At 32.6% G+C, this 24,120-nt stretch overlaps 3 protein-coding genes and 1 long non-coding RNA gene across 6 annotated transcripts; 2 read left to right on the top strand and 2 right to left on the bottom strand.

Moving 5' to 3' along the window:
* The first annotated feature begins 161 nt into the window (after positions 1 to 161).
* LOC109703795 lies at positions 162 to 1,115 on the top strand. Its single transcript, XR_002214015.1, has 2 exons — positions 162 to 290; positions 853 to 1,115. It is a non-coding gene; the product is annotated as an uncharacterized LOC109703795 (long non-coding RNA).
* Positions 1,116 to 3,241: 2,126 nt separating this feature from the next.
* Positions 3,242 to 13,686, top strand: LOC109703796. 3 transcript variants are annotated; one of them, XM_020224512.1, is made up of 15 exons: positions 3,261 to 3,298; positions 3,464 to 3,511; positions 4,420 to 4,684; positions 5,502 to 5,544; positions 5,800 to 5,826; positions 5,909 to 6,007; positions 9,264 to 9,448; positions 9,934 to 10,120; positions 10,820 to 10,933; positions 11,108 to 11,227; positions 11,349 to 11,369; positions 12,825 to 12,883; positions 13,027 to 13,117; positions 13,189 to 13,262; positions 13,505 to 13,686. In XM_020224512.1, the coding sequence occupies exons 3-14, from the start codon at positions 4,446 to 4,448 to the stop codon at positions 13,255 to 13,257; spliced, it is 1,254 nt and encodes a 417-aa protein (XP_020080101.1). In that variant the 5' UTR covers positions 3,261 to 3,298; positions 3,464 to 3,511; positions 4,420 to 4,445; the 3' UTR covers positions 13,258 to 13,262; positions 13,505 to 13,686. The 3 variants fall into 3 exon arrangements, with proteins under 3 accessions (XP_020080102.1, XP_020080101.1, XP_020080100.1); XM_020224513.1 differs by lacking the exon at positions 3,464 to 3,511 and having other exon boundaries at positions 3,242 to 3,298; XM_020224511.1 differs by lacking the exon at positions 3,261 to 3,298 and having other exon boundaries at positions 3,368 to 3,511.
* A 388-nt stretch (positions 13,687 to 14,074) lies between these two features.
* LOC109703797 lies at positions 14,075 to 18,233 on the bottom strand. The gene is made up of 3 exons (XM_020224514.1): positions 17,745 to 18,233; positions 15,607 to 15,934; positions 14,075 to 14,528 (listed from the first exon to the last, which is right to left on the bottom strand). The coding sequence occupies exons 1-3, from the start codon at positions 17,926 to 17,928 to the stop codon at positions 14,324 to 14,326; spliced, it is 717 nt and encodes a 238-aa protein (XP_020080103.1). The 5' UTR covers positions 17,929 to 18,233; the 3' UTR covers positions 14,075 to 14,323.
* Positions 18,234 to 22,635: 4,402 nt separating this feature from the next.
* On the bottom strand, positions 22,636 to 23,770 carry LOC109703794 (cytochrome P450 72A15-like). The gene is made up of 2 exons (XM_020224510.1): positions 23,455 to 23,770; positions 22,636 to 23,258 (listed from the first exon to the last, which is right to left on the bottom strand). Exons 1-2 carry the CDS (start codon positions 23,698 to 23,700, stop codon positions 23,007 to 23,009), a joined length of 498 nt encoding a protein of 165 aa, XP_020080099.1. The 5' UTR covers positions 23,701 to 23,770; the 3' UTR covers positions 22,636 to 23,006.
* Between the last annotated feature and the right edge of the window lie 350 nt (positions 23,771 to 24,120).

The raw sequence follows: 24,120 nt of genomic DNA, 5'->3' as shown, positions 1-24,120 counted from the left end.
AATAAGAAAAATAATGAATAATTATATATAGAAAATGAAGGTGTTGATGAAAATAGTTATACCAGCTTATTTGAGATACCAAAGAACTACTATTTTCAGATAAAAAATTAGCGTTGGAGTACAAAGGGAATAAGAGATTATTCCATCCCTTATCCCCAATCAAAACTGATAGAAGAAAAGAGTTAAAATACTATCCAACTGCATAAGGAGACAGCACAATTCTTAGCCAAATTCCGCCTTGCCAACCGTGCCCGGTGTCCTTGTCCTCACCGACTGACAAATACCAAGAGGTCGAGATCCTATTTCCACTTTTTTCCTCTCTTCAGTTTGACATAACTATATCTTTTAGTACACAAATCTCTCTATTTTGCTTCAATTTGCTTGATTTAAATTTATTTTTTTTAAAAAAAAATTATATATTGCATGATGGAAAGGATAAAGGGTTAGCACTTACTCGAGGTATACTCTATTTGAATTTTGAGATATGGTAGCACTCGTTGGTGGGATAAAAATGAATTAGATTACAATTGCACCTTATATATAGATTTGGTTGATTATCCTTTTCTTTCTTTTCTTTTTTTCTTTTTTTTTGGTTTTTTTATGGCCATTATCATACTGTTTATTGAACAGATTTGTTATTCTATTTTTTTTTTTATGATTTATACTATTGACTCTCCTTTCTTAACTTTGCTCAACAACTGTTCGACGAAATGTCACAGTAAGATAAAGAATTTTGAATGTCACAATAAGAGTAGTTCAATTTTTATCATTCATTCTTTTTTTTTTTCATTCAAATTATTATAAATATATCATATAACATATTTAATATATTTTACTTTATTTTTCTTATAGGTTGAGACTAACACGAGATGCGAACATGCTTCCACAGGATGCATGTTCAGGAGATTGGAATGGAGAAGTGAAACACATCTTTGCTCTAATTTTCTCAGGACCATTTAATAATCATCATATTTAGACACTCATGTATTATGGATATTGAATTGTAATTTGACATAATTTTTTAGATATTGAATGAATTAAAGAGTGTGATTTTCTGTATTAATGTATGAGATGTTTAAAAGATTTGTATGTTAATAAAATTTGAGATTGTAGTTTGTTGTGTATTATGAATATTGGCTGCGATTGTAATATCATAGCAATAGGTTTCTATATACCAAAAAAAATAATATTTAATTATCAATTAATATTTCAAACTAATTAAAAGCTTAACAATATAATAATCTTTTCAATACTAGATTAACAAAAATAATTAGCGACATCTAGTGAATGATGGAAATGGTTAATTAGGCATACCATATTATCTTTTAGTGGGCATATGTGGAATGTCTCTAATGGCTCTATATTAGGGGCACTCAATATAAATGTTGCTAAAACAAACACCAACGCGAGCATAAGCAATACAAAATATCAAATGTTACTAATAACTCTAGCAACATTTCTAGCCCATACGGCAATATTTATAAATGCCTCTAAATTAAAGTTTTCTTGTAGTAATGAGCGATTCGATCTCGAGCTCATTGTGAGCCGAACATGAGTTGGCTCGCGAACAGCGAGCTGAATTGCCACCCCTAGTCTACATCTTAGTTCATCTTTATGTTATTTTATTATGCATTTATCAATTATCCATTCATCTCATATATATAATTTAAAAATCAAATTCTAAATTTAGATTCAAGCTCGGTTTTAAATTAATTTGAGCCGAGCTCGAACGACTCTAACTTCGAGTCGAGAGAACTCGAGCCTTGAACGAGCCTCTTAACATCATACAATCTATAGTTTAATTTTTATAAAATATTATCTAAAATTTGATACAAAAATATATCTACTGATTCAACATACAAAAAAAATGCATGAAATACGGTATTATAATATTAAAAAAAATAATTTAGGAGAAACGACTCGAGCAAGTGAAAGAGAGGGGGAGAGAGAGTAATTAGAGTAGAATTTTGTTGGTTTGATTTTGTGGGCCAGTAAATATGCCAAATAAACTAAACTCTACATACATATAATTAAAATATATAATATATATTATTATATATAATTAAAATAGCTAGGGCTACTGTACTCTTATGAGTATAGATATTTTTATACTCATAAGTTTTAGACCGTTGGATAAAGGGATGTACGGTTTGGATGATAATGGTTTTCGGTTAGGATAATAATGGTCTTTTGAGGTTGAGTGAGCGATTGGTTGAATAGTACCGTTTAACGGATGGAAATGATCAAAAAGGTAAATCTAACGGCCGAAAACTTATGAGTACAAAAAAAAATATACTCATAAGAGTAAAGTAGCCGAACTTTAATTAAAATATATATTATATATAATTATATATTTATAATTATTTTTAATATATATATAGCTTTTTGCGTCTAATTCGAGCGAATCCAGTAATATTTAAGTTCGACCTGAAATAAATTTTGAGTTTTTTTTTTTATTTAAACTCGGCTTATTTAATTTTGAGTCAAACTCAAGTGAGTTGAATACCGAGCCGAACGCGAGCCAATCACGAGCCGTTTCGCTGATTTGCCGGCCCTAATAGCAGTTGCCATAAAATTACTCACATCAGATTCACCTTTCTAGTGATCACCTTACCATTCTTGTGCACCTCTGTCCTTCTCAACCCTTTCATTTTCAACCATTTATTTGAAGAACTAATATAGGGCAAGTTTCGGGAATTCATAGTATTATATATGAAAAAAAAAAAAGATCAAAAGAATTTTAAAATTTTTGAACCTTTCAAAGCATAAAATAGATAATTTTAGCAATTTTACAACATTAGAAAAGAAAAAATTAAAAGCATATTCGATTTTTTTGAGCATTTAGGCTTCATTTGAGATTGCAGAGAGATTGCATTACGTGCGGTGAGAAAGTATGATGGGAAAATACCCTGTTTGTTTTTGTATGTAATATTACGTTCCGCATATTATGATGAGTAGGTTATAATATCTTTTCTACGATCCTACCGGAGAACGGCGAAGTATATTCCTATATGTTTTTTTTCCTAACTCTATTTTATCTAACAACATCATCAGATAAATCTCAATACCAAACTAATAATAGTATATAAAAAAAATATTTTTAACAATCACAATATCGGCTAAATATGCGTAGGAAGTAAACCAAAACTCCTTTAAAAATTTGAAAGCTTGAGGACCAAAATGCAATTTGATAAAAGGTTGAGGGGCTCATCCTGTAATTGAACCTCTAAACAAAAATACCCGCCAATACAGGAGCCACAAGCCACATGAGAGAAACATCGAGTAGGCGTGCAACGAGGTGAGAGAAAATAAATATTTTTTGGTTTTTTTTAATTTATTTTTTTAGGGTATAAAAGGGTTTATAGTTTCTCATCCTTAATTGTTGTGAAAATTAAACCTAATACTCTTTCTCCACGTTTTGAGCTCGTGAGCGTCCTCTACTCGAATTTTTTTTTTTTTCTAGGGATTGTTCTCCGAATCCTTCGAAGCGGGGGATTCGTACGGTTCTTTTGTAAGTATATTTTCCTAATTCCTTTGCGATGTTGTCTCGTGATTAATTATTGTTATCATTATTTGGCGTTTTGCGATAAAATTTGATCTTTGGGTTTTGTTTGTGGATATGGAGGTGACGATTTTTCCCCTTTTTTTTTCAATTATTGTGCCGATTATTCATTTAGATGCGTTTTGATGATTCATTTTTGTGGAGTTTTTTGGATTTCACGAACTACGCTGGTTTAATTAATAAATTCCAATATATTTTCAATTTTGAAATTTCTCCTTTTTTTACGGCTGTTTTTAGATTCTGGTTCGTACGGATCTAATTTTGTACTCTCCAACTCAGTCCTCAAGAAATAAAATAAAATAAAATAAAACCGGGAGTCCATTTACGTATTTAATTGATTCACCATTAGTAAGATTATGAATTTTATATTTTGGAGCACTCAATTACTACTTCATAATACTTAAAACAGAGTGACTCTGTCATAGAAAGCCTTTTGTGTTACTTAATCAGAAAAAGATATCTCAAGAACAATTTTTTAAAAAAAGTATGTTCATAGAGTCTTGTTATGCATATTATTTCTACATTTAGATGATTATAAATGATTTAGTTTCCAATTCTAGGATTTGTTTTGGATTTTTTTTTCTCCTGATTGGGTTTTACGGATGGGCGCTCCTTTTATGTTTCTCTTTTGTGTTTCCCTCTGTGTGATTTTAGGGTTTATCAAAGCTATGTTTTGTTTCTGGGATTAGTATGAGTTTGCTTCTTTTTAGTAAACAAAATAATAAATTTCCCTCTGCTTTGTAATAAAAAAAAAGATTTAAAATAGTATAGAAACACTAGCACACGCAAAGTTCATTATGCATATGTATTGTTGAATGTTGATCTACAATTTTTTTTTTTTTCTAAAATTGTTTCAGGTTAGTAGTATATCTGTTTCGCCATAATGAGATTTCTTCATGGAGCTCCTCCACCTACTTGCCCTGTGGACCGGCGTTGTTTGCAGTGGGCTCAGATTTACCTGAAATATTGTGTCTGTGGTGCAAAGGATGAAATTGCTTTGTTGCTTGGATTGGTCAGTGTTGTTAGTTGGGGCATTGCCGAGGTTCCGCAGATTATCACGAATTATAAGACGAAGTCTACGGAAGGCCTTTCGGTGGCTTTTCTTATGACTTGGATCATAGGGTCAGTGATCTCTTGTTCACACCACATTTTCTTTTACAATTCGAGAACGAGTACAAGTTGTTTCTGCTTTATCTTGCGTAAATTGTTGTCTTAATTTATTGGTGGTAGAAGTTACGAAGGAGCAAAGCATGAGCCAAGGATAGTACAATGAGTGTACTTGTAGGATAGAATAATACTCACAATAATTTGGAATGTTGCTATATTAAATGTTGTCTCATATATTTGATGCAATACTAAGAGTATGCAAATATATAGCCTTGTTTGGATGTTAGAACTTGTTATTCAATGAAAATGTATGCTTCTTCAGGATTTTCTTTTATGATTGAAAGCTTGGAGATTGATTTTAGCTCCTTAGGAAGTCTTGACAAGTGTAGTTTTAGTAGAATAGTGTATTTCACCTACAAAGCAATTTATCTTATTCTATGAAAATGATTTGAAGCTGAATATAGAATGCATTTTTTAACATTAGATCTTGGTCCTCATCTACCAAAAATAACAAGTTTCATGAGTAATTCAAAAGATATATTGAATAAAATATTGATACATCCAACTGGCTTATAGTGCTGGCCTATAGTTATATTTACTGTTCTGTATTAACAGTTACGTTTAGCTAGTTTATGTCGGGATTCTTGTGCTTTGTGCTGACTTTGTCCTATCGTGTGGTTAGAAAGCTTATGCTTCTGACAACTATTAGTTTTTTTGCGTACCTGTATATATTTAACCTCAGATTCATCCTTTCAATATTCTTTTGTTTTTAGTATCCTGAAATAATTGAATCTATCCTTTTAATTGCTCCTCCTATCTAATTTATGTGCAGGGATTTATTTAACCTTGTTGGTTGCCTACTGGAACCTGCTACTGTAAGTTTTTTTTGCATTTATCTATTTGTCTTTAGTAGTACAACTTTTTACATAAAATCCTGTTCTTTTTTTTTTTTGTATAAAAGATTGTTTTGATCTTATGATAGCATAGTTTTGTTCCAAAGGTGCTTGAAGGTAGATAATGCTGATGCATGAGAAAGCAGATAATATTGGTGAATGACTGAAAATAATCAACTAAAGAGGATAATCTTTCTGACTATACTCTTTTTTTTTCTTTTTTTCTTTTTTTTGCAGTTGCCAACACAGTTTTACATGGCTTTGGTAAGATACAATATTCAAGCATTTTCGTACTGGGAGCGTCCAATTCGTTGTTTTGAAAAGGTACTATGCATTAAACATGCAGTTATACACAGCAACTACAGTGGTCTTAACAGGACAGACTATATACTATAGTCACATTTATCCACGACTCAAGGCTAACAAAAGTAGAGCATCTAGCAAGGTAATTAATTTCCCTATGATTTTGATGCCATTCCTGCCAGCTAGCTTTATTGTAATTCTGCACGATTCTTTCAATTTTATATCACACCTTCTCCACTGCTCAAGTTGTTCGTTGCTTTTTATTTCATTTTACACTTTATAGTTGTCAACAGTTTCACTGGACACTAAAACAACCATGTTTCACTACTTCTATTCTGGAAACTATCATGATGTCAATACGCATCAATTTCATGTGCATATTTTTTGGTCTTATATGTGAGTAAATATGTGAGCATGTATCTTTCATGATTTATTTATTGAAGAATTAATAATAACTCTTTCATATAAGAACACATTTCTCTGCACGCTTATATCATTGTGTATCTATGTGTTAGGTCCATAATAGTAATCTTGTTATGCTTGCATGTTAGAAAGGGAAACAAAACTTTCATTTCCTAGTGGGACTATTTGATGATCCTTGTCAATTGGTGTCAGGAAATTTTAATGTTACATTGATTGGTAGAAAGATATATTTACAAAAGCAAGATATTGTGGATTGGATGATTCGGAAGATTAAATGAAAATCGCTATATTTATCAGTACTTTCATTTTAGACTATATTAAAAGGCTGCTCAATTTGAAATTCTTATGTCATTTCTTTTTAATTTTTTTTCGTATTTGTTCTTTTAATGAATATAGATGCATCAGTGATTGCTTGTATACATGCAGATATATTTGCATATCCATAATTGTTTGTAGACATAAGTACATGCACGTCAGTATGTCTTACATCTTCATAAATCTAATTTTGTATGTGTCTATATATTTATATATATAGAGAGAGAGAGGCTTCTATAATATCTAAAGTACCAAGGTTCTAGTACTATAGTCTCGTTTTCAACCTTAGAATGTTCAAATTAACGATTCACACTGTTAAAACTGATCTAGGGTATTGAAGTTTTTAGAAATAAAATTTTATATTTTTTTCGACATAGTTTACTTTATGATTAAACCACTTCAAAATTGTCATTTTTCAATGGCTACGATGCTGAGTTTGTAGTTTAATGGTGTAGAAAAATCTAAATTTATCCAAATTTTGATAGAAAATATTTTAAACTCTTTAGATAGAGGTCAGCATCTTTGATCTTGAATTCAAAAGTCCTATCCTTAAATTTTAATGATTGTTCAATTTTCACCGTTCATTTTGACATGATTTACTTACTAAGTAAACGATGTCGAAAAAAATTTAAATTTTATTTCTAAGAACTTCATGTACCCTAGATCATATTTAATAGTGTGTTTCGTTGATTTGAACACTCTAAGATCGAAGATCGAAAACGATCCACACCGGTACTATAGATAATATAGTAGCTTCGTTCTATATACATATGTAGTTGAGCTCATGTTAAATGCACGGGGGGATTTGTGCTTGTGACTTTTTAGCTGCCAGATCGCCTAAATATTCGTGTAGCAATATTAATGGTGTCCCATTAAGTGCCGTTTACTACTGCTGCACGGATCTTGAGGTGATCCGACGACCAAAAAGTCACAAGCAGGTTGAGCTCCTGTGCTTGCTAAGAATTTACAAACAGGAGCTCAACTTTCTCTCTCTTTATATATATATATATATATATATATATATATATATATATATATAGAGAGAGAGAGAGAGAGAGAGAGAGAGAGAGAGAGAGAGTCCCCAGCTATAGTGCTTGTAATCTTTTTGCCGTTAAAACTATCCCTTTGACCATTTCCACCTGTTAGAACATACTATTCAACCAACTATTTATCCACTCAACCCTAGTGGACTACTATTATTCTAACTACATCCTTTAATTCAAAGGCCGAAAACCTACAAGCATCAAAGACTTGGTACTTTTAAAAGTATAGGAGCTCAATTATATATATATATATATATATATATATATATAGAGAGAGAGAGAGAGAGAGAGAGAGAGAGAGAGAGAGTCTGGCTACTATACTCTTATGAGTAGGATCGCCTTTGTACTCTTAAGTCGTTTTCGATGATAGAACTTTCGAATCAACGATCTATCCCGTTAGACCTGATTTAGATAATTTGAAATTTTTAGAAATCAAATTTCATAACTTTTCAACATCATTTACCTTACGATCAAAAGATCTAAAAATTGATAATTTTTAACGGTCGGTATGGGATGCTAGTTTACTTGTGTAAAAGAATCAGAATTGGTTAAATTTTTGATAGAAAATTCTATTCATTATTTAGATAAAGATCAATAACTCCGATCTTAAATTGAAGAATCGGATCATCCATGTTTAGGATGTCGTTCAATTTTGACCGTTCATTTTATGCTCGCTTGATGGACTTAACTATAATTTCGAAAGATTCCGAAATTTATTTCCTAGACGTTTCAAATGTTCTAGATCATATTTAATGGCGTGTATCGTCGATTCGGAATCTCCATCATTAAAAAACAACTTATGAGTATAAAGAGCTCTATGCTTATAAGAGTATAGTAGCCCTATACTCTCTCTCTCTCTTTCTCTCTCTCTCTCTCTCTCTCTCTCTCTCTCTCTCTCTCTCTCTCTATATATATATATATATATATAGAATTGAGCTCCTATGCTTTTAAAAGTACCAAGTTATTAGTGCTTGTAGGTTATCAGCCCTTGGAATAAGGGATGTGAGGTTAGGATGATAGCGGTTTCCTAAGATTGAGTGGGTGGGTAGTTGGTTGAATAGTATGATCTTACGGGTGGAAATGGTCAAAGGGGTAGATCTAACTGTGGAAAACTTACAAGCACTAAGTGCTTAGTGCTTTTAAAAGCACCATAGCGGGACTCTATAAATATATAATGCAAAAGATTTCAATAAAAGTAAAGTTTACTTACTAATACAGCAAGTGCGGTATATGTTTGGCATGTGCATGCATACTGTTGTTTCATGCTTGTGTGGCCACATGCGTAAATTTGCGCTTATTACAGAACTTACGGCTGAATCCCTCTTTTGCAAACACACACACATACATACTTGTACAAAATGTGCAAGCCACATGTTTAGTAAACTATGTTGTTTTGGTACTTATCTGTCCTTGTGGGTCTCAAACTCTCAATTAATCATTCTTCTTAATTTCTAATAACAGTTACATTTATTTCAATCAGCATATGGAAAAAAGGAATATTACTTTCTGTTATTTTCATTTATTTCATTTGTATACATACATATGTATGCATGCATGTATATGTGCATGGGGTTAAAATTGCTTATTAATGATACTTTATTTAATCATGAAATATAGGAAGAAGAAAATTCAGCAACTGAAAAGCTATTGGCGTATAAGGATGACCACAAATCTAAAGCAAGTGACCAAGCAAATGGAGACAGTTCTGGAATTGAAGGAAACCATATGCGAAGCTCACCAATTCCTGTTGACCCAACCGTAATTCAACGTTATACTTCTGACGGCAGGGATTTCTACTATATGTAATTTTTTGATCTATTTAATTATCAAATATTTTGCTAAAAAATGTGATCTATTTAGAATATTTAGATTTTGTTTAAAAATAAAAAATTACTAGAATTGTAAAACTACTTAGTCTGCTATTTGTAGTACAATTTAAGGTTCAAAATATCACTCTTCACTTGAATACTTGATACATTGAATTGCCAAACTTAAAATCTAGAAACATTTGTTCATTATTTGTTTTGTATCTATTTCATTATCATTCCATCTTTAGACTTGTGTTTTTCTACTTAGTGGTTTGTTATGATTTGTAGTTATAATTTATTTTGCTTTTTTTTTTAAAACCATTTTTTCTTCTCTTGTTATTTGCATTACATTACAATTTATTTATAAAAATTTTAAGACAATGATTTCTTTTTTTTTTGGTGGAATCATCCTTATTAGTTACTAGATATTGGGAGTAACTCCTCTCTAACTTTTTTTTTTTTTTTTATTGAATCTACAGGTCGGCACGATCTCTATCAAGCAGCCCAATACCAATAGCTGGTTCTTGGTTACCTCATTCACCTTATACTAGCAGGACACCCCTGCTCACACAAACTCGATTTCTTTCAAGAGAACCATTACTAGATGGTCTTGTTCCAACACAATCTGCGCCACCAACAAGCAATACAAGAAATATACTCTCCGTGGTAATTAATACTCTTGTAACTTTTACATATATATATTCTTTCGAAGTTTCTATTTATATATATCTACCTCTCTAAGAAAGGATTTAAGTGCTGTAGCAAGGAAGTGTGCCGAGCACTTGCCTCCATGGTATGACACAGTGTGTCGTACCTATACGCACGTTTCACAAAAATACTTCTGTGCCGACGCACAATGGCAAATATATTTATTTTCTTTGACATCACAATATTCTAATTGATTATTATATATCTTTATCAAATCTTTTGCACTTTATTAATGTAACTACTTGCTAATTTTAAATAAAAGATTGTTTTGAACTGTGCCATCCACGGTGGGGTCATATCATGCCGATGTTTTGTCGACATGATATGGCATGATAGACACAACCTGTGCTGATAGATACTTGAATTCTTCTAAGTTTTATATTCTTATAGATACTTGTTGATTTAGTTTTTTACATAGATACCCGTAAGTTAGAGTCATCCAAATTCGTGTGTGGAATTGGTTTTTTATAAATAAAATTATATAAATGTTTTTAAAGTTGGGCATTCTTTTTAGTGCAAAGGGTATGATAAGGAGAGCATGCATTAAAATTGCAGAGAGGTACATCTAAATAAATAATATTGCCAATATATATATATATAGTATTTTTGCGTTTGTTTAGGTGATAGAATGATACACAATTCATTCTCTAATTTCAGGTACCTTTTACGGCGTTCTGCCTGGTTATGTATTTTAATTACTTCTCTATAGGCAATACATTCAATACATCGCCTCATGGAACGGTTCTACGGTTGGGCCGGAAGCTTTTACAGGTAACAAAAACTGAGACTTTCTCTTATTTTTGGTGAATTGATGGGAGTTAATATATTCTATGAAGTTTTTTGTCAATTATTTTTTGTGATAAATTATTTTGTGTGAGATATTTATTTAGTGCTTTTGTTATAATGCCATTAGTTAGGATACTCTGTTAAATAACTCTCTCGCAGGTGAAAAGAGGCGACTCATCACTTCAACATAGTGGCGAAAACAGCGGGATTGGAAGCTTCCTCGGCTGGGCAATGGCCGCTATATATATGGGGGGCCGACTTCCTCAAATTTTCTTGAATGTGAGATTACACTCTATGATATCGAAAATTTTATGATTTTGAGAGTATAATTTTCTTCTTTTAGTCAAGATTTCATTATATGTGTTTTATTAAATTGAGAGTAATTTGCAATCTTTTGCAGATTAGGCGAGGAAATGTAGAGGTAAGCTCTTCTCTTTCTTGTGCTCTTTTAGTAAATTATTGTTTTCGTGATTTCTACTATCAATTTTTTTAGTATGAATATTCCTCTTGGGCATTTATTTTGTTGTAAAAAATGAGTTCTTGCTACCTTTCCTAATTTATGTGCTTTAAAATAAATTTGATGTTAGAACCGAAGGTGTTAGATGGTAATGCTATATCCATACAATGATTTTTAAAACCCACATGTATATGACCTTCGAAAAAAGAAATCTACAATAGTAGTCAAGTGTCATAGACTTGTTTTGTTGTTTAATTGTCTTTTTACTTCAGTTGTGCGTTATCGTAAAGTTTAATTACTCTTGGCATGCTTGTCAACTGCAAGTTTTATAATGTCCTATTGATATGATAACAAAAATTTGAAATTCTGTATATTTGATAATTAGATTGATGTTATTGAGAGACCAAAAAGTTTCTTTAGTTCAAATAAATGTAGCGAAAGGAGGAGGTTGAAATAGAACATTTTACGTGCAAAGATGATAGGAGAGAGTCACTCTTGTGATCAAGATATTCAATGAGACCTTTTATGTAATGTTATGTCGAGTGATGACAAAAGAAATATTTGTCAACTTCTTTTAAATAGCGGCTACTACACCCGCCATAGCTGCCACTGTAACATATTTACTATGCTAATACTACGCCATTTCGTTTAGAGCGGTATTTTGTGGAGTGGGTTTGTAGTGACTTCTTTAGCAGCACTGAGTCTACTAGAGTGGGTGCTATAAAGCGGGGTTAAAGTAGGCACTGTGGGCTAAAAAGCTGGAAATTTGCAAACGAGTGAAAATGTCTTATTCGGTCGGATTTGAAGTTAAATAAAATGATCTAAACCCTATCAATAGATTACAGTCTAGTTTTTTGTCCTTCTGATTTTTTAAATTATAATATTTTGAAGTTAGTTTTATAAATAATGATATTATATTTGTATATGCTTGCAATACTAGAAAAAGATAATGGTTACCTGTCTTTCCTTCAAAATCATATGTATTTTTTTGTAAGAAACGAAGAAATATTTAGTAGTCTATTTTGTGAAATCTGTTACGTGTTCGCAACGCCCTCTATGGCGTCCACTATTTGCTTTCCACTGTGAGACCCTCCACATGCTACGTGCTCGTTATCTGCTATTTATGGCCTTGTCTTTTTCAATTTTTAATTCCCAACGATGAACTTTGCATGCCAAGATTGTTGTCTCGGTATTAGAATAAGTTGTTAGTTTAGTTAATATTTGGAAATTGTCTATTATCGTGGTACCTAACCATACTCTGCAATATTTTCTTCCTATGATTGGAGAACACTCTCTATACTAAGCATCGGGGGACCTTTGTATGTTTGTATGTGACATTCGACGGCGATTTTTTATTTTTCAAGTTATTTCATTTAGCTTGATGGTATATTGGTCTCAATGTTGATGTCTTCTGTGCAGGGCCTCAATCCGCTAATGTTTACATTTGCTTTAATTGGAAATGCAACTTATGTAGGAAGGTATCTAATATACCTGAAACTTTTAGAAGTGCTTAACAAATCTAGTTTCCATCGCGCTTTTTTATGGATATATACGATTTGATAATTATGCATCCTGACTACGACTCTTTGTTTATGCAAATGATTACTTATTTTTGTCGCAGCATACTCGTAAATAGTTTGGATTGGAATAAAATCCGGCCAAATCTTCCATGGCTAGTTGATGCTGGGGGATGTGTGCTTCTTGATTCCCTTGTATCCTCGATATTTTCTATTTTACTTTTTCCTAAATAATTGCAGCAGGAACAACTTAACTCCTTTTACAGATAATCCTTCAATTTGTGTACTTCCATCTTCGAACAAGAAAGAATCACGAAGACGCAGATACTGATTAGTCTGAGTGAGTTTGTGTTTCATGAACGTCAATATTGACACGCTGTGCTGTATTTTTTGTATTTACTTTATTTACGACTAACATTTTCAAATTTGATTTCATGCAATTCTTTCAAGTCTTTCTATCATGTGCATGGGTAATTAAATTTCATGTTCTACATAAACTTGCGCATTTTTTCTCGTCTTAGTGACAAGTATTTTAGAAGGAATATCACTAATCGATTTCTCATTATTTTGTTGACACTTCAGGAGGCTGTAGTATTCTTCCGGCTAACAATGGGTGGCCTTTTATTGAGAGGGATGTCGGCGCCGAATTTGAAATTGAGTTTTGTTGAGATCGCAAAGATTTTATTATGTTTCTTAAGATGTGGGAGATCTCTTATATATGTTCACAATTTTGATTAACTAGCTACGTTATCCTGTTGAAATTTGCTGGANTATGATATTATTCTCTTATGCATCAAGAATTTCATGTTCTTCTAATATTATTTTCTGATGCATAATTGGACACAAAAATAAATAGCTAAAAAAATATCCTTTAAAAAATAATAATAAAATTCTTGCACTAAAGATAAAGAGTGTAGATCTTATTTTAAATAATTTTAAAAAATAAAAAAAATCCAATTGATTTAAATATTTTTATATCATTAAATAAGAAGATGCTTCGTATTGAGCATTAAAATTACAAATTTTATAATATATTAATTATTAGGTTAATAACATTGGAAAATTTTGAAATTTGATTTTTTAAATACTTCAAATGGTCTAAATCATGTTCAATGTTCAACGATACTGATCGCTAATTTAAAAACTCCATCATCGAAATAAATTGTTCTCAACGAAATCCATTTACTACCGATAATATTCTAGCTCGACTCAATATAACTACATAGTACAAGCATTGTAATCAACATCATAAAAAATTATATATATATATATAGAGAGAGAGAGAGAGAGAGAGAGAGAGACAGAGTTCCGCTATCTTCATTCATACTGGACTCTTTTCACATGTTACCGAAACAAAAGAACAACAAAGAATACATTTGCAGAGTAACAATCAGATGATTTTCACAGGCCTGTAAGTTTTCTGTGAAGATGCCCTTCAGCAGAGTGCTCGTCGCCGTCGTGGTGGTGGAAAATGTAGGTTAGGGTACCGACCAGGCAAAGCACCGAGCCGACAAGAAGCTTATCATACCGTTCTACCCAGTGAAACTTGATTTGGCTCGCGCCGTAGTATGATAGAGCCACCAGAGAGGTCATCACCGTGATTGTACTGCATTTCAGAGAATAAAATGATCTAAATTTACGAATTCAAGGGATCGAAGTAAAAGACTAAGAAACACAACAATTAAGGAGTCATTTGGTACTGCTGTTGTTTTTCAGTTTAAATAAACACAAATTCTGATATGGTCGACAAACTGGTCTATAGACTTTTCTTAGTTCCGTCTTTATTGACTAGCTTGCAATGCAAACCATCGGGGAGTCAGAAGGCATCTTCTTAAGAAAGCGTAAAAAGTTACAACTAATTTTTTGTTTTTGTTTTTGTTTTTTGGCATAACAAACTCTTTGGATGTATAGACAGACGAGTATTCTAACATCCACCCACACTCTATTATATTAAGTTTGCATTAAGAAAAACAAAAAACTGGCAATGCTACCAAACGATGCCTGAGTATCTGTCTGAGAAAAGAAATCAACTGGAAAATCATCTAACAGATCAAGAACATTGTTGATATACTTCTTGATTTTATCTTCTAAAGCATTAAAAACAAAGGGTTCAATTGAAAGCTCCCACTTCTAGGTTTTACCTGAAATTGGTGGCGATTTTAATGGAAGTCAACATGTCAACATGGCTTTGAGAATCATTAAACTCGACATCACATCCCGCAAAAGCTCGAACGAGGTCATACTCACCTGTCTTTCGTAATGTCCTCACATAATAGGTAGGTAATAAACACGGCCTAGAAAAGCGACTTGCATAATGCCCTTGCTATTCTCCATGAGACGAGTGACCGATAACCTACTTTTGGGATTTACCTAAATTTAAAAGGCTCCACTAAAACAGAAGAAATTTGGTATTTACCCACTCCGAAACTACAACTATGTGCACTTCTCCTTATGATGGTAGGTAGCAAACTTTTGCCACTGAAGCTCCTGGTATATTGAAATTCCGGGGGACGAAACATATCTATGAAACATCTGCTGACTTCATACTATCTTTTTCATATTGACACAAAAGTAGCGACTAAGCAATAAACCCGTGTTTGGACAACAGGACAAAATATTCCTGATATCTACAGATTGAAAAACAATACTCTAACCAAGATAGTCAAATAAACAAAATGGCGCACCTGAATAGTAGCACGATGATGGCGAGAATCATCATGGAGGACGAGTTACCGACCGCAAGAAACACAGGAAGGGTTGTTGCGCATGGAGATAATGCAGGTACAAGTACCAGCCCAGCCACAGCCATCTTCTCCATCGGATGGTTGTGTGCATGACTATGCCCTCCCTTCCCCAGAGCAAATAATACAATATAGCTTGCTCCTAGAAATATGAGCAAAAGGGAAGCAAGTTTATGCACTGTCTCCTCGCCTGCAATAGTGTTAGCCATAGTTACTGCTGTGATGCCAAGAAGAGAGGTCGAAACCACATGCAAGACACCTCCAAATGCAGCTGCGAGGTTGAGAAGGGAGTTTTTATTTAGCCACACATACATACCATAAAATGTAAGAATGAAGGAAAGCACAACTCTGAGAAGAACTACGGCCTAGCAAACCGAATAAAGGTTACATGGAATTTTCAAATTAGACAAAAAGGTATACGGATTTTGCCAATCCTATAAGCCTCTAAATGTAGATATACGGGTTTTGCCAATCCTATGCGGATTTTGGTTGTGGTCTTCAGCCGATGCCACATTGTTGGAGCGAATGACTCCCTTGACTTTGATCTGTTGGTCATAAATGGACGTAACAGTCGATATTTGATAAAATCTAATAGTTCGCCGTTTCACATGCAACAGCAAGTTCTGAGGGGCCAAAATTAATCAGGAAAGATACTCATTTTGAGGGTTTTATGGATCAACTAGGTATCCACCATTTACGTACAAGACGAAAATTAGGTTTCCCCTTTCTTGTCAGATTTCAAATTTATTAAAATTTGGGTTTAGGTCTTTAGCAGACTTGAAGAAAATAGCAAAGAAGTGCAATAGAAAATGCAAGATGGTTTTCGATACAGCTTTACTCTTCTGAGGCACATTCTCCACAAATAATCTAGATTTTCCCTACTTCATTAAATAGGCTAAGAGACAAAACTAACAAATTTCTTCAATGTCTTGGGGACCTTAGATATGCTTAGCTGATCACATTTGATCCATCGTACACAAAATTTCCAGGTAGTATAAACTTTTCAAAACTTGCAAGTCCATCCATTCATTCAATGTCGACATCGCTTCCCCGTGAACTCTAAACGCATCCCATGACTACCAGCTGACGTCCATTCATGTTCCCCTGTCCAAATCCTCAAATCTCTCAGAGTCTCGTGAATTCTAACACTCTAGATGATCGATCTCTAGATGCTGGAAATGATTTAAAATTTACTTTCCTGTACTAAACTAGACGGATACGGCGCCCAGAGAAGAGCCTGAAAAGAAACCTTGAAGATCTAATCTACTCATTTCTTCTTTTTAAATCTCATAAACTTTTGAAAAAACTGAAAGTTCTGCCCAAGTGTCAAAATAATATTATCGAGAGAACACACGAACCCTCTTCTTCCATTAATCCAACAGAATATTCTTCTGCTGAAGAAATGCATCTTCTAAAATAGGGTCTAAACAAATGGGTCCAATCCAGCTCCGCTACCCAATAACCCCCTAGACAAGCTTCTCTTTGTACTATGCAAATCACGAAATCGTTAGACAGGTTATTTCGACCTGACGCTTTTACACATACAGGAGAGAATCTGTCCATGCGGCAGATCCGTTGCCCTCCCAGTTGGACTTCCACACCGGAGCATAACAGATTGAGCTGGTATGAAAGATTTCAAAGCACGATAGCCGATTTTGGATTATTGGGTGGATTACGATACATATCGGTCTCGTATCGTCGTACGGTACATATAGTAGGCCTTATTTGGACGTCAGAATAACATATCCAATGATAACTTATTCGGTACAAGCATATAGCTCAGGGCCTTACTCGGACATCAGAATAACATACATATCCAATGATAAATGATTGAAAACTAGTAGGAATTTTATTTTATTTTTATTTTTTTCGCTCCTCGAAAGGCGGGTTTGGATAGCAAGCATATTCCACCTACGAGCCAGCCGATTCATCTAATTCCTCGAATTAGTATATCAGACCGCGATCATCATCGTGAAAATTCTTGAATAGATCGAGTGAGGAAGATGTTCGTGCATCCAAACAGGGTCTGCATCTGCATAATAAGAAGAAGAAGAAGAGGATAGAGGATTGAAGGGACTTACTGATGAGGAGGGTGGTGGAGAGGGACCAGTTCTGGGCGCGGCCGACAATGGAGAAGGGGAGCCAGTGCGTGGGGATGAAGGAGTGCAGCAGCGACACCGTCGCGATCCCACCCATCGTCGACGCCTCCTCCGCGCTCAACCCCCCACCCCCACCACCACCACCACCACCACCACCCATCGCCATTTGAGCACCACCACCACCACTACTGCTACTGCTACCGCAACTGTGCTGGAGCGGAGAGAGATCCCAAGAACCCTAATAACGAAAGCTGTTGTTCTTCTACTATCGCGCCGTGTTCCCCAGATCCCTAATCTTGTTTGATCTTTTACTTTTTAGATCTGGGACCCAGATCCGGAGAAGAAGATGAAGAAGAAGAAGATCGAGAAAAACCAAAAAAGCAAAAAGGATTCGGTAAGAGGAAAAGAAAAATTCCTGGCGAAAAAGAATTTGGGGCTCAAACCGAACAGCGCGAGAATGGAGGGGAGACCGGGAGAGTGAGTGAGGGCTTTTTTATAAAATGAACCTCCAGAAATTCGAATTTGACAAACTAACCTTATCAAAATTTTATTTGCAAAACTAATCCTCATTTCGCCACGTCAGGAATTTCTAAAAAAAACGGTGAATCGTTTATAATATTTGTTGTATGAAGGCGATGAACCATTTACCGTATTTAGTGCAAATCCCTACTCTGATGTGCAAATCTTCACTAAAAACGGTAAACGCGATTTACTGCCTTCACCGTCTTCACAATAAATATTACAAAGATGGTAAATGATTCACCGTCTTTGTAAGGAATCCTGACATGGCGCCCATGTGGCGAAAGAAGGGTTAGTTTTATAAATAAAATTTTGATAGAATTATTTTGCCAATTTCGAATTTCTGGATGGTCATTTTATAAAAAAGCCCGTGAGTGACGCTCTTTTCTCACGTTGATCCGAATTTTATTATTATTATTATTATTTGGTTTACATTAACTATCTTTTTTTAAATTAATGAGCTTAAAAAAATATTATAATTATAAAAATAAGTTTTAAAGTTATTCTGACACGATAAATAATTCATTATTTCTTAAATATGATAAAAATTATTTATTGTTTTTTAAAAATATTAAAATTATTTTTACTGTTTATTAATGTCTATTTTTTAAAAAAATAATAAATTATTAATCACTTGGGTCTAATTTTATAAATAAAAATTTAGAATATCTATTTTCACAATTAACAAAATTTGCACGATTAGTTGCCGGAAAATCCATTCCTAACTTTTGTTTTTCTTTATTTTTTTGGCCAAAAACTCACTTCTAACTTTTATTTTATATTTTATTTCAAATAAATCTGGAGCATTTAAATTTATCTTAATTTTGATAAAATATATTAAGTCGACTCTAATAAAATCATATCTGCTCATGTAAATGACAATTATGGTCCATCAGTCACGGTCAATTTTGATACTATTTTTTTTTTTCAAAAAAAATTTTAAGTTCTACTTTCAGCTCGATATTAAAAATATTGAATGCTCTAAAAAAAAAGTAGTATTTGCTGGTATATATCAAGATCATTATTAAGATCATCGTCCATAAGTCTCTGATCAATTTTGATACTAATATATTTTTCTTATTTTCTAAAGAGTTTCATAGCACTTTTGGTTCGATATAAAATACTAAATGCTCAAAAAGAGATAGTAGATATTATTATGTGTAAGGTCGAGACAGTCGCAAGCGCTCAAAAAAATATCCAGCATTTGGTTCAAAATGAGAAATGGAATTGAAATGGACAGAAATTAAAAATAAAATCATAAAAACTCTAATTTGTCTGGTTTAGAATAACAAGCGGAATTGGTATGATTGATTTATGCTTTCAATATTTAAAAATTTTAATTATCAAAAAAATAATTAAAATAAAATTAAAATTAAAATACAAAATAAAAAAATAATTTAAAATTAAGTTTGCACCTCAAAACATAAAACTAAATTTATAGTTTAAATTCAAACTAAAAATTAAATATTAAAAATTCCCATCAAAATATTAAAATGATAAGCCAAAATTTAAGGTATAATTTAAAATTTTAAAATTTAGCAGACAATTCAGAAGAGTAAAACTAATTTTTGATTTGAATTTAATTCAAACTTACAATTATAGATCAAATTCAAAATACTTGTATCGAATATATACTTTCATTTAATTTCTAAATCAAAATCTAGAGTTAAAAATTTAATTTCTAAATTTAAATTTATAATTTAATTAAAAATCAAAGTCAAAAAAATAGCAAAATATAATTGAGGTATTTTTTTTAAAGTGTATTATTTTTATCTGGATTCAACTCAGAGTCTAGCTTCGGAGGTTGGATTGAAAAAAAAAAGTGATAGGAGATTCTCATTCATCGAGAAGTGAAATCGAAATAATAATCTCGCATACCAAACACTCACGATTTGTCCATTCCAAGTCCAAAATGAAAAATAAACGAACAAAACACGCCCACGGAGCGGTGAGATTAGGCTTGGAAAAAAAATAGGAACCAATTGGGTTTTTAATTCTAATTCCGATTGTAAAAATTAAAAAGTCGGACATTAAAATAAAAATTTGGGTGAATGGTGAAAATGCAATTAACCCAATTGAAAAATGTTGGGCAAAACTGTTTTCAAATACATTTATAATTACTAAAATTATCCCACTATTCCACAAACTTTTGCAGTTACTAAAATTATCCCACTATTCCACAAACTTTTACAATTAATACGCTTTTTAGATAACATAGAGTTGAAAAAAACACATACAAAAATATGCTTCTGTGTTCTCCCGTGGAACCACAGAAAATATATAGTAACCGACTCATCACGATATGCGAAAAGCAATATTATATACGGAAACAAATAAAGTATTTTTCCAACATACTTTTTTACTGCACATAACGCAATCTCCCCGCAATGCCAAACGTCGATGAGATCTTAGTGAACTTCCGTTTAGCGCCATTGTCTTTATTAGTAAGAATTTAGGATGAAAATCATTCTGAATTGACCAACCCATTCTTAATTGCTGCGAACTTTACAAATTTAATCTTTTATTCATATTAAAGTCAAATATTTTCAAATAAAATAAATATTTTGATTCTCAAATTTTTTAAATTTTAATTTAGAGTTAATTTCATTCAACTCTCTATAAACGTATTAAATAGTAAATATATTCATACAAAATTCAATATTTTATACTTATCTCTATAAATATTAAACAAAAAATGTTCTACAACTTAAGATACAACAGTTACAGTTGCTGTTCAAGCAAAAATATGATAAATGGCGATCCAAAATTCACATCTAAAGATCTCAGGTTTCTTCCACTGCAACTGATTTGTCCCCATCTGCATATTCTAGAATACATTAAAATAATCAAGAAAATATTAAAAAATAAGTTAAACTATAAATTTTTGTATATAAATACTCATTTTTTTTTCAATTTTTTTCTATAACATTTAAAAATCTATATTTTACTTAATATTTTAAATTATTACATTTAAACCCCTTCTTGGGAAATTTATCACTACTTATAAAAATACCTTTCAAAATAACAAATATATATTTAAAAATTAATTTTTTATAAAAAAAAATGATTATTTCGCCTCTACATTAACATCATATCTTTCTAAAATTATTTTTAAAATTTTAACAAAAAAAAAAATATTTACAGTTTTTTTTATAATTTAGTCTAAAAAATACTCATAAATTTTTGACATGCAAGCACTTAAAAACCCTCATAAATTAAAGTGAGAGAGAGGAGGTTTGAGCGATTAAACACTTTACAAACAACATTCTAGAAATTTTTTTTTTTCAGTAATAATAACTGTAAAAACAAATAATAAATTATTTACCATTCTAACATGCAAAAGGCTTTTTAAATAGCAAAAATATAAAATTCCATAGCCACTTTTCTTTACTTTTTTATTTTTTTCACACTAAAATTATGAAAAATATGTTTGTTCAAACACCATGAATGATTCAGTATCTTTGACCTCTCTCTCCATTAATCCAAATTAGTTCGCAAATAAAATTTTTTCAATTGTATAGAGATTAGTTTAAAAAAATGTCCTTGAACTACAAATAAAATAGAGGATATAACTTAAAATTGTGCATAAAAAGGCGAATTCAATCTTAAACAAACCAAAACAAATTTCCAAAAAAAAAAAAGAAAAACAATTCAACCCACAAAACGAAAGAGAGAAGGTTGATGATCAGATAGAGCTAATACATATGAAAGCCATCATCTCGGCCATCAAACCAATAGGGAAACTAAATCACACATCATCATCTCAACCCTTCAATTATTTCCACAACAACAACTCCAATTTCATTTCAGAAACAAAAAAAAAGGGAAAAAAAACTAAATCAGTGCACAATCAATGTAGCATAAATAAATCAACAAAAAATTTCTAAAAAAAAGAGGAAAAGGAAAGGGTGGGGCATCAGATCTCCAAGGTGATAAAAGGGTAACATCACCGTGAATCCTCAGACGCAAATTACCCATTAATTGTNTTTATTTTTCTCTTTTCGTCGGCTCCTCTATTAATATTTCATTAAATTATATACAAAAAAACTTCAGATATCCTATCTAGGTTTATCAAATATTTACTTTAGTATGATTTAGTTTTAACTTTTTCACTGATTTTTTTTTCCTCCGTTAATATTTCGTTAAATTATATACAAAAAACTTCAGATACCATATCTAAGTTTATCGAATATTCATTTTAGTACCTTTTAATTTTAACTTTGTTACTGATTTAACGAAAAAAATTAGTAAAATAGATAATAAAAAGAGAAAAATGAAACCACAGTGTACTAACTTGATACACTTTAAACCACAGAGTACTAAAATGAGAAAGTGTGAAACCACGGGGGCTAACTTGATACACTTTAAACCACAGAATATTAAAGTGAGAACGTGTGAAACCACAAGAGGGTATTTGAAGTTTACCTTAAAATCAAAGAGCTTCTACATGTAATATACAAACTCATTAGGAGACTCAAAAATGTGAGGTTATATTTTTGAATTATTTTTGACACCTCGTTATTGAGCACAAGAGAAAATCAATAGATGGAGATAATTTAAAGAGTATAGTGTTAGCAAACAACGGGACTTATGTAACTTCTATTACGGCGAGAATCTGAAATGAAATTCTGAGTTCCAAAAGTAAAAAGTTTCTAACTCTATTCAGAGTTTTCGCTTACGGTGCTTCTTTTAAAAGCACTATTAAGACAATGTTTCATTGAAAATTCAGAACCTGTAGCCAGGGATGTATAGGCTTTGAAGCACTTCCATGACAAGCGGAGCTTGCTCTTCCTGCAGTTCGAAAATGCGCCGCCCCTCGCGGTAGCTGCTCCCAAACGCAGCTCGGGAAATCACGTCTCCGGTGAAGCTCTGCAGCTCGGGCCACACGTCTACTTCGCCCGACCCTCTACCACCGATGAGCCCGTCCCACCTATCGATCAGCTCGTCGCAGCAGAGCGAAAATGCGGCCATCATGTGCTTGGAGAATTTTAGAAAAAGAGGTTAATTACAAATTCACTTAACTAAAGTAAAATTTATATAGGGTGTCTAAATAAAAAAGAAATAATAAAAGTAAAAGGAGCATTTTCAGAATTACCTATACTTGAGGGGGGGTTTCCATACATAATTACCTTCAAAAAAAAAAAAAAAAAATTTGTGGGTGCATATATAATACCTTCAGTTTTTCCAAGTGAAAAGCAGGATTGATGATTCTTCTGTGTTTGGTCCACTTCTGACCTTCATAAGCTGCGAGTCCGGATGCCAGAAGCCTCGCCAGGGGATTTCTGGGCTTCTGCAAGCAGCCGGATTTATCCGACAGCACTTCTCGCACCAGCTCCGGATCCATTAGAGTCACTCTCGGGTGCGGCCCGAACCAAGTGAACGATGTTTTACCTGTATATATATACATATACACATGCATTTTCTGTTGGATGTGGCCCACATAATATATTCAAGGCGATCCATAAAGATACAGTCAATCTATTTAAGTTGATCTATAAAGATATTTTAGATCTTACGGTTAGGATGTATCTGGACACGTCCTTGATGGACGGACGTGATTTAACATCTATAAATATGTAACATACGGGAGTCTCGGTCTAACCATAATCCAATTGTCTGTGACGGCTCCATCTCCGGTGATAAGAAAATTAGACTCGAAACGTCCCGTCTTCTTGCAGATCACGAACGAGGACGAACCACGAGTAAGGATCGCAGTTTACAAATTGGATATAGAAATCGAAATCATGGCAGAAGGTACGATCTAGTTTCTTATAAAGTTTCTAACATTTCCCAGAATTAAGAATTTAAGATACACATGCAATAATCGACCGTCTCTGAC

This window comes from Ananas comosus, unplaced genomic scaffold (genome assembly GCF_001540865.1).
Source record: "Ananas comosus cultivar F153 unplaced genomic scaffold, ASM154086v1, whole genome shotgun sequence".
Lineage (NCBI taxonomy): Eukaryota > Viridiplantae > Streptophyta > Magnoliopsida > Poales > Bromeliaceae > Ananas > Ananas comosus.
The sequence above is the reverse complement of the archived record's forward strand: the minus strand, read 5'-3'. Positions and strand labels throughout refer to the sequence as shown.

Coding starts and splice junctions, on each gene's coding strand:
- LOC109703796 (XM_020224513.1), top strand. CDS start 4,446: ATGAGATTTCTTCATGGAGCTCCTCCACCTACTTGCCCTGTGGACCGG. Junction 10,934..11,107: donor TGGGCCGGAAGCTTTTACAG/GTAACAAAAACT, acceptor ACTCTCTCGCAG/GTGAAAAGAGGCGACTCATC. Junction 13,118..13,188: donor GTGTGCTTCTTGATTCCCTT/GTATCCTCGATA, acceptor CTCCTTTTACAG/ATAATCCTTCAATTTGTGTA.
- LOC109703794 (XM_020224510.1), bottom strand. CDS start 23,700: ATGCATGTGTATATGTATATATATACAGGTAAAACATCGTTCACTTGG. Junction 23,259..23,454: donor TTCACTTGGAAAAACTGAAG/GTATTATATATG, acceptor AAATTCTCCAAG/CACATGATGGCCGCATTTTC.
- LOC109703797 (XM_020224514.1), bottom strand. CDS start 17,928: ATGGCGATGGGTGGTGGTGGTGGTGGTGGTGGTGGGGGTGGGGGGTTG. Junction 15,935..17,744: donor CTCCACCACCCTCCTCATCA/GTAAGTCCCTTC, acceptor TCAACCTCGCAG/CTGCATTTGGAGGTGTCTTG. Junction 14,529..15,606: donor ATCATCGTGCTACTATTCAG/GTGCGCCATTTT, acceptor TCTGAAATGCAG/TACAATCACGGTGATGACCT.